Source organism: Scyliorhinus torazame, chromosome 6, assembly GCF_047496885.1.
Source record: "Scyliorhinus torazame isolate Kashiwa2021f chromosome 6, sScyTor2.1, whole genome shotgun sequence".
NCBI lineage: Eukaryota > Metazoa > Chordata > Chondrichthyes > Carcharhiniformes > Scyliorhinidae > Scyliorhinus > Scyliorhinus torazame.
The window spans coordinates 20,581,780-20,594,401 of NC_092712.1; the positions used below are offsets into that span (position 1 = coordinate 20,581,780).

A 12,622-nucleotide genomic window follows, 5' to 3' on the forward strand; every position below is an offset into this window, starting at 1 on the left:
TTCACAGACAACCCCTGCGGGTATCAGGGTGAAATTGGAGGGCCTGTTTGTGCTCACTCACCTGCACCCCGGGGACACACGTTTGATGGTGGAGGAGGAGCAGCTGAAAATAGACAGACAACAGAATCATTGATACATAGAAGATCGGAGCAGGAGGAGGCCTTTTGGCCCTTCGAGCCTGCTCCACCATTCATCACGATCATGGCTGATCATCCAACTCAATAGCCTAATCCTGCTTTGTCCCCATAGCCTTTGATTCCGTTCACCCCAAGTGCTATATCTAGCCGCCTCTTAGACCAGAAGACATAGGAGCAAAATTAGGCCACTCGGCCCATCGAGTCTGCTCCGCCATTCAATCATGGCTGATATTTTTCTCATCCGCATTCTCCTGCCTTCTCCCCATAACCCCTGATCACCTTATTAATCAAGAACCTATCTATCTCTGTCTTAAAGACACTCAGTGATTTGGCCTCCACAGCCTTCTGCGGCAAAGAGTTCCACAGATTCACCAGCCTCTGGCTGAAGAAATTCCTCCTCATCTCTGTTTTAAAGGATCGTCCTTTTGGTCTGAGATGGTGTCCTCTGCTTCTAGTTTTTCCCACTATTGGAAACATCCTCTCCACGTCCACTCTGTCCAGGCCTCGCAGTATCCTGTAAGTTTCAATCAGATCCCCCCTCATCCTTCTAAACTCCAACGAGTACAGACCTAGAGTCCTCAACTGTTCCTCATACAACAAGCTCTTCATTCCAGGGATCATAGAACATAGAACATAGAAAATACAGCACAGAACAGGCCCTTCGGCCCACGATGTTGTGCCGAACCTTTGTCCTAGATTTATCATAGATTATCATTGAATTTACATAGAACATAGAACATAGAAAATACAGCACAGAACAGGCCCTTCGGCCCACGATGTTGTGCCGAACCTTTGTCCTAGATTAATCATAGATTATCATTGAATTTACAGTGCAGAAGGAGGCCATTCGGCCCTTTGAGTCTGCACCGGCTCTTGGAAAGAGCATCCTACCCAAACTCAACACCTTCACCCAACACCAAGGGCAACTTGGACATTAAGGGCAATTTATCATTGGCCAATTCAACTAACCTGCACATCTTTGGATTGTGGGAGGAAACCGGAGCACCCGGAGGAAACCCACGCAGACACGGGGAGGACGTGCAGACTCCGCACAGTCAGTGACCCAAGCCGGAATCGAACCTGGGACCCTGGAGCTGTGAAGCAATTGTGCTATCCACAATGCTACCGTGCTGCCCTTGAGAACAAATAAATCTACACTATATCATTTAACCATAATCCATGTACCTATCCAATAGCTGCTTGAAGGTCCCTAATGTTTCCGACTCAACTACTTCCACAGGCAGTGCATTCCATGCCCCCACTACTCTCTGGGTAAAGAACCTACCTCTGATATCCCTCCTATATCTTCCACCTTTCACCTTAAATTTATGTCCCCTTGTAATGGTTTGTTCCACCCGGGGAAAAAGTCTCTGACTGTCTACTCTATCTATTCCCCTGATCATCTTATAAACCTCTATCAAGTCGCCCCTCATCCTTCTCCGTTCTAATGAGAAAAGGCCTAGCACCCTCAACCTTTCCTCGTAAGACCTACTCTCCATTCCAGGCAACATCCTGGTAAATCTTCTTTGCACCTTTTCCAAAGCTTCCACATCCTTCCTAAAATGAGGCGACCAGAACTGTACACAGTACTCCAAATGTGGCCTTACCAAAGTTTTGTACAGCTGCATCATCACCTCACGGCTCTTAAATTCAATCCCTCTGTTAATGAACGCGAGCACACCATAGGCCTTCTTCACAGCTCTATCCACTTGAGTGGCAACTTTCAAAGATGTATGAACATAGACCCCAAGATCTCTCTGCTCCTCCACATTGCCAAGAACTCTACTGTTAACCCTGTATTCCGCATTCATATTTGTCCTTCCAAAATGGACAACCTCACACTTTTCAGGGTTAAACTCCATCTGCCACTTCTCAGCCCAGCTCTGCATCCTATCTATGTCTCTTTGCAGCCGACAACAGCCCTCCTTACTATCCACAACTCCACCAATCTTTGTATCATCTGCAAATTTACTGACCCACCCTTCAACTCCCTCATCCAAGTCATTAATGAAAATCACAAACAGCAGAGGACCCAGAACTGATCCCTGCGGTACGCCACTGGTAACTGGGATCCAGGCTGAATATTTGCCATCCACCACCACTCTCTGACTTCTATCGGTTAGCCAGTTCGTTATCCAACTGGCCAAATTTCCCACTATCCCATGCCTCCTTACTTTCTGCATAAGCCTACCATGGGGAACTTTATCAAATGCCTTACTAAAATCCATGTACACTACATCCACTGCTTTACCTTCATCCACATGCTTGGTCACCTCCTCAAAGAATTCAATAAGATTTGTAAGGCAAGACCTACCCCTCACAAATCCGTGCTGACTATCCCTAATCAAGCAGTGTCTTTCCAGATGCTCAGAAATCCTATCCTTCAGTACCCTTTCCATTACTTTGCCTACCACCGAAGTAAGACTAACTGGCCTGTAATTCCCAGGGTTATCCCTAGTCCCTTTTTTGAACAGGGGCACGACATTCGCCACTCTCCAATCCCCTGGTACCACCCCTGTTGACAGTGAGGACGAAAAGATCATTGCCAACGGCTCTGCAATTTCATCTCTTGCTTCCCATAGAATCCTTGGATATATCCCGTCAGGCCCGGGGGACTTGTCTATCCTCAAGTTTTTCAAAATGCCCAACACATCTTCCTTCCTAACAAGTATTTCCTCGAGCTTACCAATCTGTTTCACACTGTCCTCTCCAACAATATCGCCCCTCTCATTTGTAAATACAGAAGAAAAGTACTCGTTCAAGACCTCTCCTATCTCTTCAGACTCAATACACAATCTCCCGCTACTGTCCTTGATCGGACCTACCCTCGCTCTAGTCATTCTCATATTTCTCACATATGTGTAAAAGGCCTTGGGGTTTTCCTTGATCCTACCCGCCAAAGATTGTTCATGCCCTCTCTTAGCTCTCCTAATCCCTTTCTTCAGTTCCCTCCTGGCTATCTTGTATCCCTCCAATGCCCTGTCTGAACCTTGTTTCCTCAGCCTTACATAAGTCACCTTTTCCCTCTTAACAAGACATTCAACCTCTCTTGTCAACCATGGTTCCCTCACTCGACCATCTCTTCCCTGCCTGACAGGGACATACATATCAAGGACACGTAGCACCTGTTCCTTGAACAAGTTCCACATTTCATTTGTGTCCTTCCCTGCCAGCCTATGTTCCCAACTTATGCACTTCAATTCTTGTCTGACAACATCGTATTTACCCTTCCCCCAATTGTAAACCTTGCCCTGTTGCACGTACCTATCCCTCTCCATTACTAAAGTGAAAGTCACAGAATTGTGGTCACTATCTCCAAAATGCTCCCCCACTAACAAATCTATCACTTGCCCTGGCTCATTACCCAGTACTAAATCCAATATTGCCCCTCCTCTGGTCGGACAATCTACATACTGCGTTAGAAAAGCTTCCTGGACACACTGCACAAACACCACCCCATCCAAACTATTTGATCTAAAGAGTTTCCACTCAATATTTGGGAAGTTAAAGTCGCCCATGACTACTACCCTATGACTTCTGCACCTTTCCAAAATCTGTTTCCCAATCTGTTCCTCCACATCTCTGCTACTATTGGGGGGCCTATAGAAAACTCCTAACAAGGTGACTGCTCCTTTCCTATTTCTGACTTCAACCCATACTACCTCAGTAGGCTGATACTCCTCGAACTGCCTTTCTGCAGCTGTTATACTATCTCTAATTAATAATGCCACCCCCCCCACCTCTTTTACCACCCTCCCTAATCTTATTGAAACATCTATAACCAGGGACCTCCAACAACCATTTCTGCCCCTCTTCTATCCAAGTTTCCGTGATGGCCACCATATCGTAGTCCCAAGTACCGATCCATGCCTTAAGTTCACCCACCTTATTCCTGATGCTTCTTGCGTTGAAGTATACACACTTCAACCCCTCTCCGTGCCTGCAAGTACTCTCCTTTGTCAGTGTTCCCTTCCCCACTGCCTCATTACATGCTTTCGCGTCCTGAATATCGGCTACCTTAGTTGCTGGACTACAAATCCGGTTCCCATTCCCCTGCCAAATTAGTTTAAACCCTCCCGAACAGTACTAGAAAACCTCCCTCCCAGGATATTGGTGCCCCTCTGGTTCAGATGCAACCCGTCCTGCTTGTACAGGTCCCACCTTCCCCAGAATGCGCTCCAATTATCCAAATACCTGAAGCCCTCCCTCCTACACCATTCCTGCAGCCACGTGTTCAACTGCACTCTCTCCCTATTCCTAGCCTCGCTATCACGTGGCACCGGCAACAAACCAGAGATGACAACTCTGTCTGTCCTGGCTTTTAACTTCCAGCCTAACTCCCTCAACTTGTTTATTACCTCCACACCCCTTTTCCTACCTATGTCGTTGGTACCAATGTGCACCACGACTTCTGGCTGCTCACCCTCCCCCTTAAGGATCCTGAAGACACGATCCGAGACATCCCTGGCCCTGGCACCCGGGAGGCAACATACCTTCCGGGAGTCTCGCTCGCGACCACAGAATCTCCTATCTATTCCCCTAACCATTGAATCTCCTTCAACTATTGCTTCACTATTCTCCCCCCTTCCCTTCTGAGCCCCAGAGCCAGACTCAGTGCCAGAGACCTGGCCGCTAGGGCCTTCCCCAGGTAGGTCATCCCCCCCAACAGCATCCAAAACGGTATACTTGTTTTGAAGGGGAACGGCCACGAGGGATCCCTGCACTTTCTGCCTGTTTGTTTTTTTCCCCCTGACTGTAACCCAGCTATTCTTGTCCTGTACCTTGGGTGTGGTTACCTCCTTGTAACTCTTCTCAATCACCCCCTCTGCCTCCCGGATGATCCGAAGTTCATCCAGCTTCAGCTCCAGTTCCCTAACACGGTCTTTGAGGAGCTGAAGTTGGGTGCACTTCCCGCAGGTATAGTCAGCGGGGACACCGGTGGTATCCCTCACCACCCACATCCTACAGGAGGAGCATGTAACTGGCCTAGCCTCCATCCCCTCTTACCTGACAGAATATAGCTGCCCTGTGGACTAACTAGATCTCCGCCCACCGACCCTGCTCCCAGTCAGCTACACTTTCTGTAAACTCCTGGCTCTCTTCGCACTCTTTGCGGAAATGTCGGAAACAAAATGAAAGGAGCGCCTTACTCCCTCCTCACCTAACTCCCTTGGTCACCAAACTCTCACTATCACACCCAAATGCACCAAATTCAGCACTCAAAGAACAAAGAACAAAGAACAAAGAACAAAGAAATGTACAGCACAGGAACAGGCCCTTCGGCCCTCCAAGCCCGTGCCGACCATACTGCCCGACTAAACTACAATCTTCTACACTTCCTGGGTCCGTATCCTTCTATTCCCATCCTATTCATATATTTGTCAAGATGCCCCTTAAATGTCCCTATCGTCCCTGCCTCCACTACCTCCTCCGGTAGTGAGTTCCAGGCACCCACTACCCTCTGCGTAAAAAACTTGCCTCGTACATCTACTCTAAACTTTGCCCCTCTCACCTTAAACCTATGCCCCCTAGTAATTGACCCCTCTACCCTGGGGAAAAGCCTCTGACTATCCACTCTGTCTATGCCCCTCATAATTTTGTATACCTCTATCAGGTCGCCCCTCAACCTCCTTCGTTCCAGTGAGAACAACCCGAGTTTATTCAATCGCTCCTCATAGCTTATGCCCTCCATACCAGGCAACATTCTGGTAAATCTCTTCTGCACCCTCTCTAAAGCCTCCACATCCTTCTGGTAGTGTGGCGACCAGAATTGAACACTATACTCCAAGTGTGGCCTAACTAAGGTTCTATACAGCTGCAACATGACTTGCCAATTCTTATACTCAATGCCCCGGCCAATGAAGGCAAGCATGCCGTATGCCTTCTTGACTACCTTCTCCACCTGTGTAGCCCTCACTCAGTGCAAACAAAGTCTGCACTGTCGGGGATCACTTTTATACTGTGAATCTAGCCTCTGAAAACCTGGCCTAATCCAATTAACTAATTAACAAGCTCCAGCTGCAAGTGCCTACAAGTAGAAGCCGGTTTAAAGCTTATTGAAAATTCACCTTCTTCTAAACCAAACAGCAACTTTTAAGTTAATTAACTAAATAAAAGAAAGACTAAATTTTAGATAAAAATGAAGCCTTATACTCCCTTGGTCACCAAACTCTCACTGTCACACTCAAATGCACCAAATTCAGCACTCAGTGCAAACAAAGTCTGCACTGTCGGGGATCACTTTTATACTGTGAATCTAGCCTCTGAAAACCTGGCCTAATCCAATTAACTAATTAACAAGCTCCAGCTGCAAGTGCCTACAAGTAGAAGCCGGTTTAAAGCTTATTGAAAATTCACCTTCTTCTAAACCAAACAGCAACTTTTAAGTTAATTAACTAAATAAAAGAAAGACTAAACTTTAGATAAAAATGAAGCCTTATACTCCCTTGGTCACCAAACTCTCACTGTCACACTCAAATGCACCAAATTCAGCACTCAGTGCAAACAAAGTCTGCACTGTCGGGGATCACTTTTATACTGTGAATCTAGCCTCTGAAAACCTGGCCTAATCCAATTAACTAATTAACAAGCTCCAGCTGCAAGTGCCTACAAGTAGAAGCCGGTTTAAAGCTTATTGAAAATTCACCTTCTTCTAAACCAAACAGCAACTTTTAAGTTAATTAACTAAATAAAAGAAAGACTAAACTTTAGATAAAAATGAAGCCTTATACTCCCTTGGTCACCAAACTCTCACTGTCACACTCAAATGCACCAAATTCAGCACTCAGTGCAAACAAAGTCTGCACTGTCGGGGATCACTTTTATACTGTGAATCTAGCCTCTGAAAACCTGGCCTAATCCAATTAACTAATTAACAAGCTCCAGCTGCAAGTGCCTACAAGTAGAAGCCGGTTTAAAGCTTATTGAAAATTCACCTTCTTCTAAACCAAACAGTAACTTTTAAGTTAATTAACTAAATAAAAGAAAGACTAAACTTTAGATAAAAATGAAGCCTTATACTCCCTTGGTCACCAAACTCTCACTGTCACACTCAAATGCACCAAATTCAGCACTCAGTGCAAACAAAGTCTGCACTGTCGGGGATCACTTTTATACTGTGAATCTAGCCTCTGAAAACCTGGCCTAATCCAATTAACTAATTAACAAGCTCCAGCTGCAAGTGCCTACAAGTAGAAGCCGGTTTAAAGCTTATTGAAAATTCACCTTCTTCTAAACCAAACAGCAACTTTTAAGTTAATTAACTAAATAAAAGAAAGACTAAACTTTAGATAAAAATGAAGCCTTATACTCCCTTGGTCACCAAACTCTCACTATCACACTCAAATGCACCAAATTCAGCACTCAGTGCAAACAACTGTGCAGAAGGAGGCCATTCGGCCCATTGCGTCTGCACCGGCTCTTGGAAAGAGCAACCTACCCAAAGTCAACACCTGCACCCAACACCAAGGGCAATTTGGACATTAAGGGCAATTTATCATTGGCCAATTCATCTAACCCGCACATCTTTGGAATGTGGGAGGAAACCGGAGCACCCGGAGGAAACCCACGCAGACACGGGGAGGACGTGCAGACTCCGCACAGACAGTGACCCAAGCCGGAATCGAACCTGGGACCCTGGAGCTGTGAAATGTCCTCCTCCTGCTTCTATTTTCTCTGTGTGCTTCCATGTACAATGCGGGGTAGATCATGTAGGACAGAGATGAGGAGAAATTTCTTCACCCAGAGGGCGGTGAGCCTGTGGAATTCTCCACCACAGAAAGTAGTTGAAGTCAAACAATTTGGATGGGACACTGGTCGAGGCCATCCTAGCCCATCATTGGGCCCCCCCTCAACAATGCACTGTCTGCCCAGGCCTCCTCTACCAGACCTTCTCCTCCCACTGTCCCCCACAGGGACCCCTGTAATAGAACATAGAATTTAAATAGTGAGAGCCTCACTGGGTCCCCCATAATAAGGGGACCCCCCCACTAGGCCCTCCTGCCTAAAGGGACCCCCAACAGATCCCCCCCCCCCCCCCCCGACTCAGATCTCCCCTCCTTCCCACCCAGAACAGAGATCCCCGTCTGGAAGCTGGAGAGAATTCCAGGCAGGGGAATTACAGCTGGAATTACAGCTGTAAAACATCCCCTGCAGCTCCATGTGTCCATTCCTGAAAGGAGAGCATTCCAATCACTCAAGTGCGTGATTTCACTGCACTTACCTGCCTTTGACGTGGTCAATGTTTACAAATATTGGGGTTTCACCACCTAGGCCACTGAACCGTGAAGGGAGATGAATGAATCAAAGCTGCAGATGGTTTGTAGAAGCTGTAAATCACAGGCCACTACAACAAACCTATGAATGGCTTGTAGCTAATGGATCTGTGGGAAGCAGACACAGGTCACAGCTACTCTGCTTTGAGGAATGGCCAGGTGGAGCTGCATGGTAAGTGTTCCAGCTGTAATACCTCTCACTGCCCCTGTTTAAACTGCTTTCAAGCTTCCAGATAAGGGTCTCTTTTCTGGGGCGGTGGGGGGTTCTGTGTGTGGGGTGAGTCTGTCGGGGGGGGGTCCCTTTAGGCACAGGGTTCCTGTGCGGGTTCTCCCCATTACAGGGGTACCGGGGGGGGGGGGGGTTCAGCTCGGGTTACCCCCGTATTTGGGGGTAGGGAGGTGCACCCAGGGGGTAATCTGGGGTGGGGGCTGCTGTGCTCCATGATGTGGTGGGCGGGGGTGGGGGGCGATGTTCAGGGCCGATATGCGTCACCGGGGGGAGGGGTTGGCCGCATGACTTCACTATTGGACTGCCTGAATGGCCTCCTCCTGCACGAGAGGGATTCTGGGGGGATTCCCCATCCCGCCGCGACAGATTTCTGGTCGAGCACGCAGCGGGAAGCTCCGTTCCGCCGGCTGGTCAGTGGCGTTTCCCAATTGTGGGGCAGCCCCACGGCGTGGGGAAACCCCCGGGCGCCGGCAATATGGAGCATCCCACCGGCGGAGAATCCAGCCCTTTATATCTAAAACTAATATCATTCCCCCCATTTGTTTGCTATGAGTGTGAGGAAATAATTGTTTATTCAAAAAGAGTCTGCACGCATGGAATTATTCTGGACGTTTTCTTGTGTTGAACTAATAAATTAAAGCTTGAAAACTGAATCGTGATGAAGTATCGGCTGAAGGAGGTGAAAGCAGCTATGGAGTGGTCCAATTGTTTGTTTCACATTCAGAGGGCCAGGCTCTCTGGGAGAAATTTAAGGCTACTTTTGTGCTCATTCACCTGCACCCAGATACAACATGTTTGATGATGGTGGTGGCGCAGCTGTAATAAGACAGAGAAGAGAATCGAGGCTAAAGCATGAGAACCAATCAGTGTGCCCGCACAAGATCAATCTCATCCAGGAAGTCTTGCCAACATGTCACACTGGCACCGACACATTTTCACAGACACCCCCTGCGGGTATCAGGGTGAAATTGGAGGACCTGTTTGTGCTCACTCACCTGCACCCCGGGGACACACGTTTGATGGTGGAGGAGGAGCAGCTGAAAATAGACAGACAACAGAATCATTGATACATAGAAGATAGGAGCAGGAGGAGGCCTTTTGGCCCTTCGAGCCTGCTCCACCATTCATCACGATCATGGCTGATCATCCAATTCAATAGCCTAATCCTGCTTTGTCCCCATAGCCTTTGATTCCGTTCACCCCAAGTGCTATATCTAGCCGCCTCTTAGACCAGAAGACATAGGAGCAAAATTAGGCCACTCGGCCCATCGAGTCTGCTCCGCCATTCAATCATGGCTGATATTTTTCTCATCCGCATTCTCCATTCTCCTGCCTTCTCCCCATAACCCCTGATCCCCTTATTAATCAAGAACCTATCTATCTCTGTCTTAAAGACTCTCAGTGATTTGGCCTCCACAGGCTTCTGCGGCAAAGAGTTCCACAGATTCACTCCCCTCTGGCTGAAGAAATTCCTCCTCATCTCTGTTTTAAAGGATCGTCCTTTTGGTCTGAGATGGTGTCCTCTGCTTCTAGTTTTTCCCACTACTGGAAACATCCTCTCCACATCCACTCTGTCCAGGTCTCGCAGTATCCTGTAAGTTTCAATCAGATCCCCCCTCATCCTTCTAAACTCCAACGAGTACAGACCCAGAGTCCTCAACCATTCCTCATACAACAAGCTCTTCATTCCAGGGATCATAGAACATAGAACATAGAAAATACAGCACAGAACAGGCCCTTTGGCCCACGATGTTGTGCCGAACCTTTGTCCTAGATTTATCATAGATTATCATTGAATTTACAGTGCAGAAGGAGGCCATTCGGCCCATTGCGTCTGCACCGGCTCTTGGAAAGAGCAACCTACCCAAAGTCAACACCTGCACCCAACACCAAGGGCAATTTGGACATTAAGGGCAATTTATCATTGGCCAATTCATCTAACCCGCACATCTTTGGACTGTGGGAGGAAACCGGAGCACCCGGAGGAAACCCACGCAGACACGGGGAGGACGTGCAGACTCCGCACAGACAGTGACCCAAGCCGGAATCGAACCTGGGACCCTGGAGCTGTGAAGCAATTGTGCTATCCACAATGCTATCGTGCTGCCCTTGAGAACAAATAAATCTACACTATATCATTTTACCGTAAACCATGTACCTATCCAATAGCTGCTTGAAGGTCCCTAATGTTTCCGACTCAACTACTCCCACAGGCAGTGCATTCCATGCCCCCACTACTCTCTGGGTAAAGTACCTACCTCTGATATCCCTCCTATATCTTCCACCTTTCACCTTAAATTTATGCCCCCTTGTAATGGTTTGTTCCACCCGGGGAAAAAGTCTCTGACTGTCTACTCTATCTATTCCCCTGATCATCTTATAAACCTCTATCAAGTCGCCCCTCATCCTTCTCCGTTCTAATGAGAAAAGGCCTAGCACCCTCAACCTTTCCTCGTAAGACCTACTCTCCATTCCAGGCAACATCCTGGTAAATTTTCTTTGCACCTTTTCCAAAGCTTCCACATCCTTCCTAAAATGAGGCGACCAAAACTGTACACAGTACTCCAAATGTGGCCTTACCAAAGTTTTGTACAGCTGCATCATCACCTCACGGCTCTTAAATTCAATCCCTCTGTTAATGAACGCGAGCACACCATAGGCCTTCTTCACAGCTCTATCCACTTGAGTGGCAACTTTCAAAGATGTATGAACATAGACCCCAAGATCTCTCTGCTCCTCCACATTGCCAAGAACTCTACAGTTAACCAATTCTTGTGAATGTCCTCTGGACCCTTTCTAAGGACGCGCATCCTTCCTTAGATACGGGGTCTGTGGTAGTCACCACTGATGTATATATTAGGTGCTTTGTGGTAAGGCCCTGCCCTACAGGTACGGGGGTAGTTCCCTGCCTGCTGGCTCCAGCCAGTAGGCGGATTATAAATGTGGGTGCTCCTCGTACAGCAGCCATTTTGTCAGCTGCTGTAGGAGGCCATACATCTCAGTGTAATAAAGCCTCGATTGCATCCAACTCTCGTATTTCTGAAATAGATCGTGCATCAATTTATTACACTAAAGTTTTCAGAAGATGGACCTCCGCATCAAGCCGGATCGCCTGCAGCTGGATCCGCAATCAGGCGACGCCAAAAAGAACTTTGAACATTGGCTAGCCTGTTTCGAAGCTTACATCAGGTCTGCGCCAGACCCAATTCCGGAAGCTCAGAAGATTCAGATCCTCTACACGTGGCTGAGCTCCAACAACTTTCCACTCATCCAGGACGTTCCGACCGACGAAGACGCCATGGCGCTACTGAAGGAAAACTACGCTCAGCGGACTAACACGCTCTACGCCAGGCACCTCCTCTCCACTCGTAGTCAACTTCCTGGTGCGTCAGTGGAAGATTTCTGGCGTGCTCTAATTCTCCTAGTCGGAGACTGTGACTGTCAGGCCGTCACGGCCATGGAACACTCGAACTTGCTCATGAGAGACGCTTTTGTTACGGGGATAGAGTCGGATTACATCCACCAGCGAATCTTAGAAGGGGCCACGCTCGACCACGCGGCAACCAAAAAGCTGGCGTTCCCGCTGACGGTTGCTTCGCGCAACATCCAGGCCGACACCCCCGGCCGCGCGGCCCACCCCTCCTACGCATCATGGACTTCGCAACGGCCGCCCAATTGGGACCCCACTCAGCCAACCCCACGCCTGGCCGCGCGGCAGCCAAACAACCCCGGGGCCCCAAATGTTACTTCTGTGGGCAACCAAAACAACCCCGACAACGCTGCCCGGCCTGGAGAGCCCTTTGCAAGGCCTGCGGCAAGAAGGGACACTTCGCTGCGGTGTGCCAGGCCCGCGCAGTCACCGCTATTGTTCCGATCCCCCCACGCACGGCCAGTGGGCGCCGCCATCGTCCCCTCCCCGAACCACGTGCGGCCCGTGGGCGCTGCCATCTTGTTCGACCCCTACCATGTGCGGCCTATGGGCG

General features: G+C 48.5%; 1 protein-coding gene across 1 annotated transcript in view; it reads right to left on the reverse strand.

The window, feature by feature from the left end:
- Positions 1 to 12,622, reverse strand: part of LOC140425674 (uncharacterized) — a 456,765-nt gene that overhangs the window by 116,938 nt on the left and 327,205 nt on the right. The window contains exons 31-33 of the mRNA XM_072510172.1: positions 9,635 to 9,676; positions 9,414 to 9,455; positions 62 to 103 (exon numbers count right to left, since the gene is read on the reverse strand). Coding sequence (XP_072366273.1) covers positions 62 to 103; positions 9,414 to 9,455; positions 9,635 to 9,676 — 126 coding nt within the window. The remainder of the gene's footprint in view (positions 1 to 61; positions 104 to 9,413; positions 9,456 to 9,634; positions 9,677 to 12,622) is intronic.